Genomic DNA, 18,479 nt, shown 5'->3' with positions numbered 1-18,479 from the left:
CGCGGAAGAGTGCAAGTGGAAACACTCAAAGTACGAGTACCTCAAGATGGAGCCTAAGGACTGTAATGGAGTAAAGGTACTTAGTTACCCTCCGCCACTGGGCCACGTCAGCACAACAGAAAGCAAAATACAAGTGTTTGACCACGTCATTTACAAAAGATGCAAACATCTGTTTGTTGTCGCTTTCTAATCCATCCCAGGATTCTCATCCTAATGCTGCCTTCACGTCACATCAGAGCATCGCAGTCACAGATTTCATCAACATCTGGGTCGTGAATCATCACGCGGGACCTGAACGCAGCATCGGGAGGTTTGATTAAAAGTCTCGGTTCCGCTGGAAGAAATTAAAGCCGCGTTCAATTAAAGAGTTTGTTTAAAGTCAAATGAACTCATTTTGGAAAGAATGAGGGAGATGATCACGGGAAACTCAGCCATAACTAAAATATACAATCCACCGAGTCATTCATGACAAAGTACAAACATGAAATATGAAATGAGGAGTTTTTTACTCTTTATTTTAGATTCTATTATTTTCCATCAGTGTCTTTGCTATTTTTTGTATTTTTCATTCATTTTAAAATTTCATTTATTTTTCGTTTTTTAAGTTTAGCTGGGATTATTTACTTCTATTTTTATTTGTTAAACTCTGTCTTGAGAATAAAGCCTGATTTATTTTACGGATGAAGCTTTTTGTTCTGTGTGTGTGTGTGTGTGTGTGTGTGTGTGTGTAGTGGTTCATTGTTCAGCTCCACTTCCTTCCCGTGTGTCGTCATGTTGTTTTCTTTAAGAAATCCTGGAAGAACTGTGACTCAGCAGGAAACGCAGACACGCTCTTAGTGTCCAGGCCGTATGTCCTCATCCTGCTGCTGCTGTTCTCTGCGGAGGAAACGGTCCCACTTCACTGGACAGGGACTAAGTACTCGAGTACTTCAGGCGATGGCACCTGAGGGTTATGTTTCTTTTTACTTCCACTCCGCTTCAGAGAGAGACTCCTGACTGTCCTTACGTTACCAGCATCGTCACACACAGAACATTTCCAGAGACTAAACCTCCTGACATGATATAGAGTCGTTAAAACTCGATCCACCTCAGCGCATCGGTATTAATGATGGAGTATGAGCGGAGGACTGGAGGTCGATCGGCCACGGGGGCCATTCCTCTGTCCACCAGCGCTTTCGCTTCTGATACTTCAGGGACATTTGGCTGATGAGACTTCTGTATTTTGATTTAAGCAGTATCTCAAACGCAGGACTTTTAGCTGTAACTGAGTACTTGTTCACGGTTGTGTTGTACTTTTACTCGAAGAAAGGATCCGAGTTCTTCCTCCAGCTCTTCCTGCAGTAAAAGTCTCAAGCGAACACTTGAATTAGGGTTGAGGCTTCACCACTGGGCTTCACCGCAGGAAATAAAGTGAATGTAAAGAGACACGGAGGAGAACACGTGGCATTGTTATATGATGATGAAAGTTTCAGTAGAACACGTGAGGTGTTTGTAAAATCCTGCAGAGATTTGAAGGTTTGCGTCAAAGTTTCACAATCAGAACAAACTGTTTCCTGTCTGATTCACACAATGAGACTCAGACTTTCGACATCTTCGCCATCATCGCAGACACGTCGACGTTCAGCGGCGCCGTTCTAACATCAAGACCTGCAGGTGAAGCCGTTTTGTGGCGGAGAAGAAAACGGAAAACCTTTCCTCAGCGGAGGTAAGAAAAGGTAAAGACTGTCACCGTGGTGATCAACAGCGTCCTAAGTACCAGAGGTGGAAAGTAACATCAAAGTACATTTACACACGTGAGGTCCTTGAACTCCATGTGGGAGGATTCGCTCTGTCACTTGTGTTTCAGAGGAGCATTTCAAAGCCTCTCCACCTCACAGGGACCTTAGGTGAATGTAAGTGCATGATGCGGATGAATCCTCTGGACCCGAAAACCCCGTCCAGCCCGGCCGGCCCCCGCATTTACTCGCGTTTCCATTCTCAACCTTTAGACAGGTTGAATAGCATCGGTGTCGACCGACTCGTGGCTATAGGGCTGTTATTCACTCTGTGATCCAGACTGTCGATTTAAAATCCTGCTGCAGGTCTTCAGACCCCTCTCCGGCCCGGGGACGGGGCCCGAGGACTCGCTGTATTTCGAACTTCTCTTTTATCGGCGGAGCCCGAGCTCCTCGCAGTTGTGGAGCTTTACTGACGGAAGTAACAGCGTTTTTACGCCGTGATTCATTTCACTCAGGCTCCCGCTGTTCACCGTCGTGGTCATTTGGTTAATCAAACATTTACAGAGCGACCGCGGGGCCTCCGGGGCCCCCGAAGGTGCGGGGCCCCAGGTTGGTAACTCAGCTCTACAGATGGTACAAAGCTTAATATGGAAAAACTGGGGATGAACTTTGAGGAGAAGTCTCTCATCAACAACACGTGACATGGTTCTGATTTTGAAATGAGCTGAAGGGTCATTTTACGCAGACGCTGAGTCTGACATGCTTCACTATAAATGAAGTTTATACGAAACAAAATCTGTAAAACGTCAAATTTAAACAAAAGAAGAATTCAACTTTGTTCGGGTTGTTCTGAGATTTAATTCAGATTTAACTAGTGACAGCATCAAGTAACAAAAAACTGTTTCCACTCTCGATGTCGGGAACAAACACAGCGTCTGTCATCAAATATCCTAAACTCAGCATTCACTTACTAGCTTTCCGGGACTTTCAACCATGTTCGGACCGCCTTCTTCAGCGAACGGAACTGGATGGGTTCGCGGGGACAGAACGCTGGAAACAAACCGGGCTCGGACGATGATGACACCTGAGCCACCTCCCCCTGCAGAGGAAGACCACGAGATACGGTCAAAAGCCCTGGAAAAACCTGGACCTGGAATCTAGAATATATTACGGCAGGAAAGGAAATGGATTTAATTCAGGCAGCAGACGGATGTAAAACGGATCAAGAGATGATCATTGAAGATAAATGAAATGGACAGGTGACATTTGTTTAGGGTTTTCTCAGCTTTGAACTCTGGGAGATAAATGGTGTTAAATGTTTTTATTTGAATTCTGTGTTTGTTTCTCCCTCAGGCCTAAGCTCACAGTTACTCGGTGCCAAAACTGAATTCATGAACGCAACATGAAAAAAAACCAATCGAGGAACTTTCCATTAAACCTCCTTCGCAACAGACGCTAATTTCCAAATTTTTCTGTGGCAGTTCTGAATACATTCTGACGGCCTGAGGCCTGTTGCAGATCCTTTTGCTGACTCAGAGGTTTTTCTGAGGTTATGAAACGTTTCCAGCTGGAGGAGCTCAGAGCAAAGAGGCTGCTGGGAAGCTGTTTCTGGGTCAGTTCTGATTTGGTAAGTTTCAGGTTTGGTGTCAGAGCGCTGCTGCTGAACAAACTGATCTGAGGCTCCTAAAACCTCGGGACCATCAGGAACTCAGCTCGTCCACGTCCTGCCATCCGTGATTTATGTTTGTTTAAACCGATTTGACTTTTATTTTTCATTCGAAAAGGTGTCGTCTTTGGATGAAATTAAACTTCTTTAGTTTTGTAGTTCGGTTTTTTTTTTTAGGGGAATGTTTGAATGAAGTAAGTGAAGGTGATCGTCAGTTTTCGGTTTCATAGGTTAGTTCTTTCACTTTTAAGAATGCAGCTCCTTTTCAGACTGCGACAGGATTTGAATTTCACATTCATAAACAGGCATTTCTCATGAAAACAGTCTGAGGTGTGAAATTAAATGCAGCTGAACAAACTGTTTGAAACAGTTGTGTAACAGCGGTGCAACGCTGGTCTTGTTCTGAGCTGTGAATCCAGTTGTTTCTCACTGTTTTCTGCTTCGTCATCTCAGCACAGCAAAAATAATCTTCAGACTGAAAGTTCCTCCCGAGACAAGCTGGAGGTCCAGAGGATCCTGAATGACTGAGACCTGCTGCAAAGACTGAGCCTCATTACACCAGAGCTTTGGAAAAAGACCATGATAATCAGCTTTTAATCCATTCTTTACTAATAGGGATGAGTTGAGGAACAAGTCAAAACGTAATCCAGTTACACCAGAGATGACGGTTCGCTGGATTATCCAGTAAAATCTGTTTCGTGTAGAATCATCGCAACAAAGTCTGAACGTGTTGGATACAATCCGCCGAACCGGCCAGTGTCTAACTTTGTTTCATGTCTGAAATCTGTGACGCAGATTCTAAAAATGTACATTATTTATAATGAAATGCATCATTAGGACAGTTTAAATACAGACAGAGCCTGCTCCTCAGGAGTTGGTTTGTCGATGCGTTAATGGTGTTCTGATCAATCACAACCACAAACCAACTGAAACTCTTGGAAACCGGGCCCTCGGGGCCTCTGACGTCGCGGCGCCCCAGGTTGGCAACTCAGCTCCGCGGAAGGAAAAAAGGCTTCACGTAGAAAATCATTTGACTTTAAGGAAAAATAACTGAAAGTCTCCAATGAAACATGACATGATTCTGATTTTGAAATGAGCTTCAGGAGCTGCGACGCTTGCACTAGATATTGAGCGAAAAACATTTTATTTTTATACTAATTTACAGTAAAATATCCGGAGTGAAATTACTGATCTTCTCAGCAGCTGTGAAAAGCTCTGCAGAGGAAACGTTTCAGGAGTGTTGGCGGTGAGACAAGAGACTTTGACTGTTCACACGGTGAAGCACAGATCCTTGACCTCTAACTCTGAACCTTCAGATTTTCTTCAGACTGTTTTTCATGTTTTTGTTTTGCTGCCGTCTTTACAGAGACACGACCACAGTCCTGGGCCCCGTTTCCCGATCAATCCCAATCAATCGCACAAGTTCGGAGGATTTTCCATGATGGATCGTTAACTTCTATGCACGTTTCTCAAAGCAGAATTGAGGAGCGAGTTCGCACCGTTAACGTCTTCTTAACGCCGCCTGTCCGTGGAGCCGAGCGCGCTTTAAACGACCTTCCCTTATTAAACACTCTCTAAGATGAAGAGTCATAGACCACACCTTCACTCTGAAACGCAGCATCATCTATTGTGAAAGTCACTCTGTCATTTCTGTGCCAGAGCGGCTGCATATAAACAGCATAGGCAGCAGAAATCAAGAGGAGACAGGAAGCTGAAAATATAAAACCGGGAATATCAGATCTATAACATATAACTGTCTGATTTCAACGTTATCCCTAATTCCACGTGACAAAGACCATCAGAGTTAAAGACGAACACAAACGACAGAAACCTGAATAGAAGCTGGAGGTTTTGGTTCCTTCAGTTCAGACTCTTTTGGGAAATGAGACCAAGTTTCAAACTGCTGCCACAGTAACATTTTTGCTTTCTATCTTAACGAGACATTTAATTATTCCTGCTGTTTGTCACCTGTACACCATCCAAAAACTAAACATTACTGAGTGTAATTTGGTTTGCAGCTTGCGTCAGAGCTTCAGAGAACAGACTACATTACCCAGAGATCCACAAAAACAAAACGTGTGTAAACAAAGTCAGAATGTCTTTATTTATCTCAGTGAGAGAAAAAAAAGAACCAAACAGTTGCAGATTAAAGTTCAGAAGCAACAGCAGAATACACGCCAGAGAAAAAAAAAAGAGGAGAGGGGGATTGTGGGTAATAAGTGATTTACTAACATCAGCGTGCGACACACACACAGAACTACTTCCTGTCTGCACAGGAAGTCCATATAGAGGATCATGGGAAGCTGTCGTCGTCATCTTCAGCCATTTCTTTGGCGAACTCCAGATCCTGCTGCTCACGTTCCCGACGCTCCTGAACACACACACACACACACACAGTGAGCTTTAAACACGTAGTACTTCAACTACAAGTGCAGTGTAACAGCTGCTCCCACAGCTCACGTTAGATTCTCTATCATGTTTGTCATGTTCAGCTCTAATGCATCGGCACAACAACATTCATGTCAGACTCGGCTGCTCTGTTTTACTTTAACAGAAATCACCTTCTCTCGTTTATTCCAGTCTTTTCTCTTTTTCCTGCTCCTGATGCATTTTAAGCTACTTCCTGATGTTTTTTCACATTAAAAGCCTGCCTATGAAGGGAATGCTAGAAGGCTTTTAATGTGAAGATTTGTGAGGAAGCGAACGCCTGACGAGACTGACTTTATCAGGACAAAAGGTGAACGTGGAGGAAGAGCTGAGGAAATGAGACATCAAGTCCTGGTTCTGTCTGAGGCTGAGGCTGAGGCTGAGAATCAACAGACCTTCATCAGGTCACATTCACATTCGCTAACGTTAGGCTAAATAAGCAAGCAGCTCACTTGCACCTGTGATCTGTTGTTGTGTGTGACCAGGTGTGTGACCAGGTGTGTGTTACCTCTGCTGACTCCAGGTCTTTGTTGTAAGCTTTGGGAGGAAACCTCATGGCCTGCAGGAGGAGATACATGGAGACAGTCAGTGATTACTTCAGTTTGATCAGTCGACTGAGGCTGTGCTTGTCTTCGCCACGTTAATACAGCTGACAAAGACCCTAAATGATAAAGTGTGTGTCTATAAACAGTTATGTAACAGGTGCAGGTGGGATGGGAAGATCTAGATTGAACCGATTCTGAGTCTCATCATGATATTTGAGAAAACAGATTAAAATCTGGTTTATTTCCAGGCTGCTGTCATCAGGGAGGAGGTGAACAACAAATCAAACTCTCTTTAAAAACCACATTTCTACACAAATCCCTGCCTCTTGTATATTTAGTCACGTGACGACAGGTTTGCACTCTTGACTTTAAGCTTCAGATCAATAAGGATCAATGAACTTAAACTTTGTTGCTCACCTTCATTTCCCATTTATCCGTTTCTGAGTCTGAGCAGAATCTTCACCTTTTCATCAGCATCATGTTGTTGTTTTTTAAAAATTAGAACCAGTCAAACCTCAAACTTGAGGGGTATGAATGCTGGTTTTTAGAAGATAAATCAATTCAAACTGATCAATGACTTTGTCACTGTTTATTTCTTCTACATTTAATTTCACATTATTACAATACAGGAGTCTCAGGCGTGTGTGCGTTACCTTGACAGACATGTTGTGGATGTCCAGGCAGAAGGAGATTCTCTGGTGAAAAGCCAGCTGAGGTTCTCTGGTGCCGTAGATGTCCATGGTCTCTTTTGATTGGACGAAGCCTTTCTCGTGGTTGATGCTCGCCTCGATCACTCCGTCACGGATCGCCTGAACAACACGGAACTCATCAGAACACCACAACACACAGCTGGGCCACAGACCGGTGTTAGAGCCCCGGGTGTATTTCTAGCTGGTGTCCAGCTTTCTCCTGTTTTTTGTGTGAGAGTGTTTGCTCTGTTAAATCTGCAGGTGTGTCTCCCTGATTGGCCGTATTCATGGGTTTGACCTGAGGAGTGGCTGCTGCCGATTGGTCCAAACACCAGTCAGTCTGAAAGCAGAACCTGTCCCGTCCTCGGCCTCTGGACCCTTTTGTAACTTAGTGATTTTGATTCTGAGATCTAGTGCTGTGCTCTAGGTGTAAGTAGAACTGAACTTTTGAAGACAGAACAGACATTTTCTGTCTCACTGTTTTGTCCTGGTTTTAGCTGAATCCTGCAAAAATCCTGAGTTTAGTAAATGTCTTTTTTTCTCAACGGGGTAGTCGGCACTTTGAGTCTTGGTGTGTTGTTCTGGTTCACAACGAGTTAGACTGCTTCAGTTAATTGTCTCAATTTCACCTTTTGAAGTAATATATTATTTCACTTCAATCACAATTCAGTGTTAAGACACTGGTTAACAATTGGCAGCAGGCCTCAGAGAATCAACATGATTTAGCATAAGGGTGGACGGTGTAAACGGCATAGAAAGTACACCGGTATGAATTTGCTCTACGGTACGGATTTGGACTGTACCGTGCCAACTGGTATACCTCACAGATCTAAAATGGCAATGACGCAACTACACCAGTTGGAGGCAGCAACGATTTTAGAGAGCATGCTGTTGTGACAAGTGTAACACAGCACAACCGTCCCGCCATGCCGGCTCTCCCGTTCACACAGACGTCGATTCGGCTCAGTGACTACCTCTGCTTCCAGCTTAAAGGTGGAAAAACAAGCCCCCCCCCCCCCAATTCCGTGTTCGTTCCTTTTACACAGCACGGCAAGGCGGATTACAGGTGCAACAGTCCCGCCCTGAACTGGCTGTATAGAAGGGGCAGAACAAATAGTTGAAAGGGCTGAAACACAACAACAAGGAGGACGAGCTGGTGAAAAAGACCGGTGCAGCTTACATTATATGGACATGGGTCATTACTGAAAAGTCAGACAACGAGCAGAAAACAACAACCTGCAAATCATGTCGGACGACAGAAGCTACAGTGGTTTGACAAAAAAAACAATCGTTACCGTCTGAGCTTCGAATTATACCGTGATAGAAATTTCCGGCCTTAATTCAGCAGGGTATTTAGACTGGCTTCTGGCTGGACTGCAACGGCAGGGCCAGCCCTATAAAGGCGAACGTCCCTGCTTAACTGACTCACTGAGTGTTGGAGTTTCTCCATTGGTCGTCGCTTTTTCAAAATGAATTGGTGCAAACAGTTTCTACTGCATCACCAGGGGTCGTTTACAGTCAGCGTTGCCAACTTAGCATCTCTGTCACTACATTTACCAACTTTTCATACCCTTTAGTGACTTTCCTTCACAAAAGCACCCAGAGACAAATGTAGAGTTTTTATGGAATAACCTCAGCTACTTTCCGTAGAAGAGACTCGCCAGTGCTGTCGTTCAACGGCAGCTGACACAGACGTGACTGAGCTTCTAACTTTCTCTCTGACTGATCATTTTACAGGTAAATGTAGCTGAAATCACAACACAGCCGTCGTTTTTAACTCGTGTGTCTGGTGACTCTGTCAGACGACGTCGTGGTTATAAAACCAGGATTTCAGCAGCAGAGCAGCAGCTTGGAAGTGTTATGGAAGTGACTGCTGGTTAACATGTCGTCTCAATGGGCCACGTTTCCGTGACTGTTTCATACTTGTTCCGTCGTCTGACAACCGAAACAGAAACAAATAGATGAGAAAAGCTTTGTTGGGAATCCAGCTGGATTAAACTACTGTGTGTGTGAGCACAGAGAGAAGAGGAGAAGCAAACAGATAAAGGACGAGTCCATCAATAAACTAGGTTTTGACCCAGTTTTGTGACCTTAAACTCTGTGCTGCATGTTTCTGTCACTGCCCAACAACAACAAATATTGATTTTTAACTAAAGGTCATCAGTGTATGAGGTAACTGGTCTGGCATCATTCAGCAGGAGATGAACTCTGTAACTGACAGGTCTGTCACTTAGTCAGTAACCACACCAAAAAGAGAAACACAGAGAAAAATGAAGTTCAGCTGGGTCTGACAAACTCCAGTTTACACTGATGAAAGTTGACAGTGCAGAGCTGTTTCTCACATGTCCTAAATAGGCCACCGTACAGATGATTAACCCTTCAGATTTAGGTAACAACATATCGTTTCCTTCAGGACAAACTACAGTTTTTACCCCACCAGTGGTGAAGTTAGTGACGAGGGAAACGAAGCTTTCTGAAGATCGGAATCAGTATGAAGCTCTCGCGTCGTAAATGCTGCACTGCTTCGAAGCATTTGATGTACTCAAGGCGGCACCATCTGCTAGTCAAACTCTTGGTATTATATTTGTAAGGATGGATTAAATCTGAGACCATTTACTGCTTTCATTAATGTTATTTTGTTCAGTGATGCCTGTATTATAAAAACTGATCATTTTAAACAGAGTCTGCAGCTCTGTGTTTAAATACTGAGGCAGACTGACATGAACATCCTGTATTTAGAACCAGTGGGACACCTCCCTGATATGAGTGTGACGTAACGAGGCCTCGTTTGAGGCGGTGACCGATGTTTTGGCCGAGGTATTTCTGCTTTGACAGGTCAACTCTGTCAAGTCGTCAGCATCGAGTGAAAATTCTCAGTACAGATTTAAGAATAGAAAAGTTTTCTCCGTTTTACATCCAGCGGTTTATTTTTTCTGCTGTGTGATTGATATGACCGAGTTTAGAGGTGGTCACATGACAAATCACACCAAGTCAGACTGAGTTTGACTACCCGTAAACCATTTCTTTGTTACCTTGGCGACGATGAACTCGGCATCCTCAGGACTGTCGAGCTGCAGCTTCTGAGCGATGTCAGCCAGAGAGATACGAGAGTATGACAGGCTGATCATACGTACACCTAAACACACATAAACACACATGTATACTGTTTAAATGTAAATTAATTATTAAGTTTGAAACATCTGACTTGTCGTTACCCAAACCAAAGACATAGGACACACACGGACGGACAGGAACCGGCTTTCAGAAAATAAATTCAAATATTAAAAAACTCTTCCAGTCTCTCCAGTGAAATCAGGCTGTGAGGACTGAAGCTGTGAACACACACGGTAACGTGTGATGTCAGAGGCGATGTGGCCTGTGATTGGCTCACCGGTCTTGATGACGTTGTGTCTCAGGCGAATGATGAGTGTGTACGTCCCGTCCGTCTGAAACTTCTCCCCAAACTGCTCCAACACCTGGTTAAACTTGGCCAGGTTACCTGTTCTCACCGCTACACACAGATACAGATACAGATACTCAGTCAAGATAAAATTAAATATCTGTAACAATTAATATTAAATAATCCGTCTTATTGCCACAGCGCTGATGTTTGTCCTGTGAGGACACACTAGTGTGTGTGTGTGTGTGCGCACTTATATTATTGTACAGACTAATTAGAGTGTAGACCTGTAAAGTGGGGACAATTTTGTAAAGTGGGGACCTTTCTTGTAAAATCAGAAAATTCTTTACAAAGTCCTCATTTTGGGCTAGACTCTCAAAAGACTTGGTTAGAGGGTTCAGGTTAGACTCAGGTTTAGGTTCAGTTCAGCATTCAAACATTTAGCTGAGACGGTTGGGGTTATTGTTAGAGGTAAGAGAATGCAATATGTCGGTGAGGGTCCTCACAAGTCTAGACGTACAAACGTACGTGTGTGTGTGTGCGCGTGCGTATAAATACTGACCCTGTGTGAGCAGGAAGTACGGCATCAGTGATCTTTTGAGTGACGGCTGTCTGAACTGAAGTCTGTCAGGAATCTCCCCCAACAACAACTCCACCACGATCAGCAGCTTATGGACCTGAACACAGACGACACGTTTAATGTCCACGAACTGAAATGATAAATAATCCCCCCCAGTGTCACTTTATACAGACCGTCTGTTTGAATCCCACAGCGGTGTGTTGTGGAGCTTTCCTCAGAGCGTTGGTCAAAGTCCTGCGAGCCTCGGAGTACTCCAACTGGATCGCCTTAATACGACCTGCGGGACGTCACATGACACACAGGTAAATACACGGGTCATTACAGGAGCACAAAAGGAAGTCCTAATGCTAAACATAAAAATAACATCAATGAAGTATTTCATCATGTGGGAAAAAACCTAGAAAGACTGCCACCCATGTTCTGTCACTCTTCACAGTAAATTACGAAATATGACAAAAAAGCCAGTGAAAATTCTCAGTACAGATTTAAGAATAGAAAAGTTTTCTCCGTTTTACATCCAGCGGTTTATTTTTTCTGCTGTGTGATTGATATGACCGAGTTTAGAGGTGGTCACATGACAAATCACACCAAGTCAGACTGAGTTTGACTACCCGTAAACCATTTCTTTGTTACCTTGGCGACGATGAACTCGGCATCCTCAGGACTGTCGAGCTGCAGCTTCTGAGCGATGTCAGCCAGAGAGATACGAGAGTATGACAGGCTGATCATACGTACACCTAAACACACATAAACACACATGTATACTGTTTAAATGTAAATTAATTATTAAGTTTGAAACATCTGACTTGTCGTTACCCAAACCAAAGACATAGGACACACACGGACGGACAGGAACCGGCTTTCAGAAAATAAATTCAAATATTAAAAAACTCTTCCAGTCTCTCCAGTGAAATCAGGCTGTGAGGACTGAAGCTGTGAACACACACGGTAACGTGTGATGTCAGAGGCGATGTGGCCTGTGATTGGCTCACCGGTCTTGATGACGTTGTGTCTCAGGCGAATGATGAGTGTGTACGTCCCGTCCGTCTGAAACTTCTCCCCAAACTGCTCCAACACCTGGTTAAACTTGGCCAGGTTACCTGTTCTCACCGCTACACACAGATACAGATACAGATACTCAGTCAAGATAAAATTAAATATCTGTAACAATTAATATTAAATAATCCGTCTTATTGCCACAGCGCTGATGTTTTGTCCTGTGAGGACACACTAGTGTGTGTGTGTGTGTGCGCACTTATATTATTGTACAGACTAATTAGAGTGTAGACCTGTAAAGTGGGGACAATTTTGTAAAGTGGGGACCTTTCTTGTAAAATCAGAAAATTCTTTACAAAGTCCTCATTTTGGGCTAGACTCTCAAAAGACTCTCACAGGAGAGGGTTCAGGTTAGACTCAGGTTTAGGTTCAGTTCAGCATTCAAACATTTAGCTGAGACGGTTGGGGTTATTGTTAGAGGTAAGAGAATGCAATATGTCGGTGAGGGTCCTCACAAGTCTAGACGTACAAACGTACGTGTGTGTGTGTGCGCGTGCGTATAAATACTGACCCTGTGTGAGCAGGAAGTACGGCATCAGTGATCTTTTGAGTGACGGCTGTCTGAACTGAAGTCTGTCAGGAATCTCCCCCAACAACAACTCCACCACGATCAGCAGCTTATGGACCTGAACACAGACGACACGTTTAATGTCCACGAACTGAAATGATAAATAATCCCCCCCAGTGTCACTTTATACAGACCGTCTGTTTGAACCCCACAGCGGTGTGTTGTGGAGCTTTCCTCAGAGCGTTGGTCAAAGTCCTGCGAGCCTCGGAGTACTCCAACTGGATCGCCTTAATACGACCTGCGGGACGTCACATGACACACAGGTAAATACACGGGTCATTACAGGAGCACAAAAGGAAGTCCAAATGCTAAACATAAAAATAACATCAATGAAGTATTTCATCATGTGGGAAAAAACCTAGAAAGACTGCCACCCATGTTCTGTCACTCTTCACAGTAAATTACGAAATATGACAAAAAAGCCAGTGAAAATTTAAGGCGGCCAAAAACAAAGAAAAAAAATAAAATTCAAATAAAAAAAAAGACAGACTTTTAAAAAATTTAGCACAACAGCATAATACTAAATTATATAAAGATATTAGTAAAACTAAAACGGAAACAAAATCTAAGGTTACTATTTATTACATTTTAAAAAACGTAATAAAAAGTAACTTTAGATACAGTCAAATAAATAAAATAATAAAATACAAATGATTTAATTAAAGAAAGTAAAAAAATTTAAAATGCGATGCAGGGATCAGTCTCACCTGTATAATAAAGGTATCTGGCCCACTCGTTGTTGTTGGCCAGCTCAGGAAACACTGATTTGGACACCAGTTTCTCAGCCTGGTCGTACAGGTTGAAGTGCAGGTAGTTCCTGAGCAGCAGGTTGAGAAGAACAGCCTGACCGTCAGCATCATGACGAAGGGTCGCCGTACGCAGCCGAGTGTGGAGGAAACTGAAAGGGTTAAAAACAGAGCGAGACGGCATAGCTGTGAGGGTCCACAAGATGTCAGTTTGTCCATGCCCCTGCAGACCCGTGTGGTCGTCCACCTGCAGCTGGACTGGCTGCACTACGAGCACTAGAACAGTAAACCGGGTGCTTATTTCATGTACTGTTTTCTTGCTCCACTTTCATTCCTACCCTCATTAATATCCAGCCCTAACTTCAAACCTGCTGCTGTGTCAGACAGAGTGTTTGTGTGTACTTTTAGGGCACGTACCTGCGTATGATGTCGAACTGGTTGAGGAACTCGTACACTCTGGCATGGAAATAATAACACTTAGCAGCTACCAGATCCAGAGCTCTGCGGTTCTTAGACCCGATCTTCTGCAGCAGGTCGTCTGACACTTTCTGAGCCTGCAAACATGAAAGATGATCATCAACCGCAAAAATCAGCAAACAGCAATGCCGGAGCCACAGAGCAGCATATTGTAGAGACAGTGACAGGCTACAGGTTGGACCTTGACCCATCAGAGCCCCCCCAACTGTCACCACCTTTGTGACATACAGAGGTGATGGGTGAGTTGGTGCAGAGAGACGAGGATGAAAATCGGACTTCAAGAGGGCTCAGCTGTTACTGGCAATTTTACTCGATGTAGATCTGAGATGCGTCAGACGTTTTGGGCGTCGTCCCGGTGAATCTGGACGTTATTCCAGATGCTCGACTTTTCCCACACCTTGCTGGCGCAGCCGTGCGTTGTAAGTCTGTCACGTGGTCACGTGTCACTGTCCCAGTGTCGGTAACGTTAGATGGGAACTGTGACGCACAGAACTGTCACTAAGATTAAATGTCTGTGTCTGAGAATAACTAATAATAATTCATGTTGGATGTCTGTTTCTTATTTCATGAGCTAATTGGGATTTTTGTGCTAGTGCATATATAATACCAATAAAAATAATAATATTAATAATAATAATAATATTAACAACAATACCAATAAAAACAAAAATAAAAAACAAATGCAGTATTCAAACACTGAACTGCATGTCCATTACCATGGCAACAGTGGAGGCTTAGAGCTTCGAGGCATTCGGGTCAGCCCTACTTCTTCCAGGACTCTTTACCTGTTAGTTCAGCTTCACCGGCCCCCAGGGTTTGACCTTGAAACTAAACTTTTAAATGCTCTCAGTGATTTAACCTCAACCGGTTTACACTTTGTGACACCTTTTAATGCTTCAACTCAACCGACACTTTAACTGCCTTCAGTACAACAACTTAAACTGCATCTCCTACTAAATATGTCCCCCACAAATGACTAATAGTTCAAGGCATTTCGTCCTGTTCACAGTGTATATACCTTCAGTGAAATCAAACACACAGCCTTTTCTAGAAGGTGTGGTCAATAAAATGTCCGATAAGAGTTCAAACATGCCTATTTCCCAAAGTCAAAGGTGAAACCTTCATTCAGAGACCATCAGACAAACAGGAACAGACCTCAGTGTATCTCTTGTTGTTGGTCAGGTGAACCACCAGCAGCAGCTGCAGGTAAGCCTCCACCTCCGGCAGCAGAGGAGCCGCCGCTGCTTTACCTGTCCTCGGACGAAACTGGACGTCTCCGTCCGCCATCTCCATTGGCTGAGAGACAGAGAGAGACAGCAGGGAACAATACTGATTATCTGATCAGGTATTTGTGATAAAAATCATCTTTTAGTCGATTTAAAACTGTATCACAATATATGTATCAGTCCAGGAATCCTGTTCAGCTGTTTGTGATCAGACGTTGAACTCTGATCATTAAAAAAATACAAAAGCTGATTGTAACCAAAGTAAATTATCGAAAAAACTTTCATTTGGTTTTGGTGTCCACCGCAGACACTCAGCGCTCAAGGTTTTGTCGTCCAGTTAATTATTTTGTCTGAACTAAATTGTTAAAAATCTAAATAGGCTTTAGTTCATGATGACATGAGACAGAATAACTGCAAATCCCCAGAGGATAAAACTAAACCTACAAAAGTTTGTAATTTTTGTTTGATAGATTACTTTAAAATGATTATTTAAATCATTACAATCAATACTGATCAATCTTCTGCCAATCGACTTACTGATTAATAAACTAATTATTTCAAAACTAGACTCAAGTACCAGGTTAAAGAATCAGTTTGGACTCAGGATTGGTGTTATTTACAGACTAAATGATGACTCAGATCAATACTGGACAGGTTAATCAATACTAAAACCAATCCCTGATCATGCTGTGGCTCCTCACCTCCTCCAGGAAGCCCAGCAGGAAGTCTCTGGTGGTGGTGTTGTTGGTGAAGAAGCCACAGATGGCTTTATGCAGCACGTTGGTGTTGAGACGGCGGCTGGTGGACGGTAACGCTCGGAGAGCACGAAGAACAAAACGAGGCTCCTTCCCCGACACCGCCTTCTCTATCTGCTTCACATGCTCCTTAATGTCTGAGGAGGATCAGAAGAGGAGGACAAGATCAGGGGAGTTGATGAAGATCAGAGGAGAGGGAGGAGAAGATGAACATCAGATTAGGTGAGGTTGAAGGTCAGAAGAGGTGTGGCCCAACAAAAGACAGGAAGAGGAGAAACAAACAGAAAAACAGAAATGAGATAACAGCAGTTTCAGAATTTCATACAGAAGCTCATTAATAATTTTACACATTTTAGCTCCAGTTTATCTCGTGTATTCTCAGTGAAATAGCTAAGCACTTACAGCACAGATAAACATTCAAAGAGCTAAAAGGCAGCAGCCACACGATGCCAGAGTTTGCTATGATTTTCAGTCATAATCAGGGCTGCGCAGTATGACGATATACATCACTTGACGAGAGAAAAACCTCTATCGTTTCACAACATGCTACATATATAAATATAATATATTGTTTATTTTGTTGTGTCACAAATCAAACTCATTACGGCAATATTTTTCATCACATGGTCGATGCTTTGTGTTCTTCCACTCAGCACAGAGGCAGGCAGGAAATTTGCTTGGAGGCAACACAAACAAACATAGAGGAGAGTGAACGTGACACAGAACGGGGTAAATCCGAACAGGAGGACGACTCCGACCATTCCAAGACGAAACCTGGTCCCTGTAGCTAAAAGAGGGGCTATTTCTGTTGCACGGACATGGTTTTTGAGTATGAAAGGTCTGACACGGACCAGAAAACCGTACTTCTCAAATTATGCTGCAGACCGGTCCCCACAACAGACTCAAGGACCACTAACCTCTTTTACCACCTACGCAAGAATGGAGTCAAACAGTCCGGAGAGAGTCTACGGATGAGAGCCTCAAAAAGTACAGTCAAGTGGTCAAAACAAACCCCAGACTCAGACGCTACAACAGGCTTTCAACCGCGGCAAAGCATATGGCCAAAAGTCATGAAGATGGAAGGAGATAACGGCTGCTGCTGCAAGTTACATCTGCAAAATTTACATGACATTTTACAGAAAATGTGCTGTATCGGGATATGTATCGTGTTCCGGATGTTAAATCCCCTGTATCGTGATGTGAGAATTTGGACGTATCGTCCAGCCCTCATCACAATTCAATTAAAAACTCCTGTTCCTACTAAAGCTCCAGTGATTACGGTAATCAGTCCTTTTTCAAGCAAACATTTGAGGTTTTCACCTTGTGAGGATATGCTGCTTGTCTTCGTCTTCCATCACAGTAAACTGAGTATCTTTGGGGTTGGACTGTTGGTCGGTCAAAACAAGACGTGAAGACGTCACTTCAAGTTGTGAGAAGTGTTTTTAATATCCCACAGACTAAACAGTCGATTACCTGAGGAAATTTTCTGATAATAACAAAATAATCATCAGCCTACATCTTAAAGTACTTAGGGCTCCACATTAACCTGGTCCAGGTTTGACAAGTCCGCATTCACCAGCCTCTGGAATCCGCTTATTTATCTAATCCAGGTCTAACGGGTCTAAATTAAGTGGTTTTTGATCTAGACCCGGTCTGATGTGGTCTGGATGGATAATCATTGTAAGGAACATTACTTTACAATTTTTTCAATTATTTTTTTTAACTATTTTCACAAACAGATTTGACAGAATAGAGTCCTAACACACATGACTCCGGGTTTGAAACAGTTTTTGGTTTTTGTTGTCCAGGTTTGCTGAGTTTGCATAAAGTGGTTTTGAGCTGGACCTGGTCTGATGTGGTCTGTGGTGTTTACTACGTGTTTAATAACAGAGCCACGGTTGAGAGATGCTCTCCGTTAGATGTGCGTTAACCGTCCCTGTCCCCCTCTTGAATTTAAACTATTCACATTAACGGTTGTTTGACGTTAGCTCGTCCGGTCTCGGTTAGCCTGCCGTGCTAACAGGCTAACCCCACAGAAAAAAACATGATCTCCGGGTATAAACCGGCTCCTGTCCCGAGCTCTGGGTGTTATAAAACTCTCAGTTTTACCGTCCAGGGTCAGGCTGTCCTGCTCTTTGGGCTGTTTAGCCGCGCTCGCTGCCTCCTCCTCCGGCATCTCCACGTCCTGCGGCTCCGGGCCCGCAGCCTTCATCTTATCGGCTTTGGAGTCCCGGTCCCGGCCTCCCGCTTTCTCCCGCCGTTTGGCCGATGTCTCCTTCATAGTGTCTGGAAGACAAGCGGCAGACAGTGAGGAGAAGCACGAAGCTCCGTCAGCTAAAACAGGTAGACGTGGGCCGGGTCTGAACCGGGTCTGGACCAGGTTTTTACCTGCACAGTCACTCCTCACCTCAGGCTAACGTCACAATGACTGGCAACTGTTGGAGCGCGGAGGATTGTGGGATACTGCAGGCAGTATGAGATGATCCAGAAACAACAGAGCAGACTCAGATCATCGATAACAGATGGATCGATATTCAGCGAGAATGCGTTTTCATTTTTTCCAAGCAGCTTCAATTTAATATAATGGATCAATAACGTGATGTTTCACTGTAGGATGATCCTTGTA

General features: G+C 43.6%; 1 protein-coding gene across 2 annotated transcripts; it reads right to left on the bottom strand.

Annotated features, from left to right (window-relative positions):
• Positions 1 to 5,465: 5,465 nt before the first annotated feature.
• On the bottom strand, positions 5,466 to 18,365 carry psmd3 (proteasome 26S subunit, non-ATPase 3). Of its 2 annotated transcripts, XM_040123714.1 has the most exons (13): positions 18,242 to 18,333; positions 17,963 to 18,139; positions 15,800 to 15,990; positions 15,028 to 15,168; positions 13,813 to 13,949; positions 13,357 to 13,547; positions 12,784 to 12,887; positions 12,593 to 12,707; positions 12,018 to 12,137; positions 11,659 to 11,762; positions 7,010 to 7,165; positions 6,320 to 6,370; positions 5,466 to 5,755 (listed from the first exon to the last, which is right to left on the bottom strand). In XM_040123714.1, exons 2-13 carry the CDS (start codon positions 18,132 to 18,134, stop codon positions 5,678 to 5,680), a joined length of 1,560 nt encoding a protein of 519 aa, XP_039979648.1. In that variant the 5' UTR covers positions 18,135 to 18,139; positions 18,242 to 18,333; the 3' UTR covers positions 5,466 to 5,677. The 2 variants fall into 2 exon arrangements, with proteins under 2 accessions (XP_039979648.1, XP_039979647.1); XM_040123713.1 differs by lacking the exons at positions 5,466 to 5,755; positions 6,320 to 6,370; positions 7,010 to 7,165 and having other exon boundaries at positions 11,593 to 11,762; positions 18,261 to 18,365.
• Positions 18,366 to 18,479: the final 114 nt, after the last annotated feature.

Source organism: Xiphias gladius, chromosome 3, assembly GCF_016859285.1.
Source record: "Xiphias gladius isolate SHS-SW01 ecotype Sanya breed wild chromosome 3, ASM1685928v1, whole genome shotgun sequence".
Taxonomy (NCBI): Eukaryota; Metazoa; Chordata; class Actinopteri; order Istiophoriformes; family Xiphiidae; genus Xiphias; species Xiphias gladius.
Note: the sequence above shows the minus strand (reverse complement) of the source record. Positions and strands in the feature narration are given on the sequence as shown.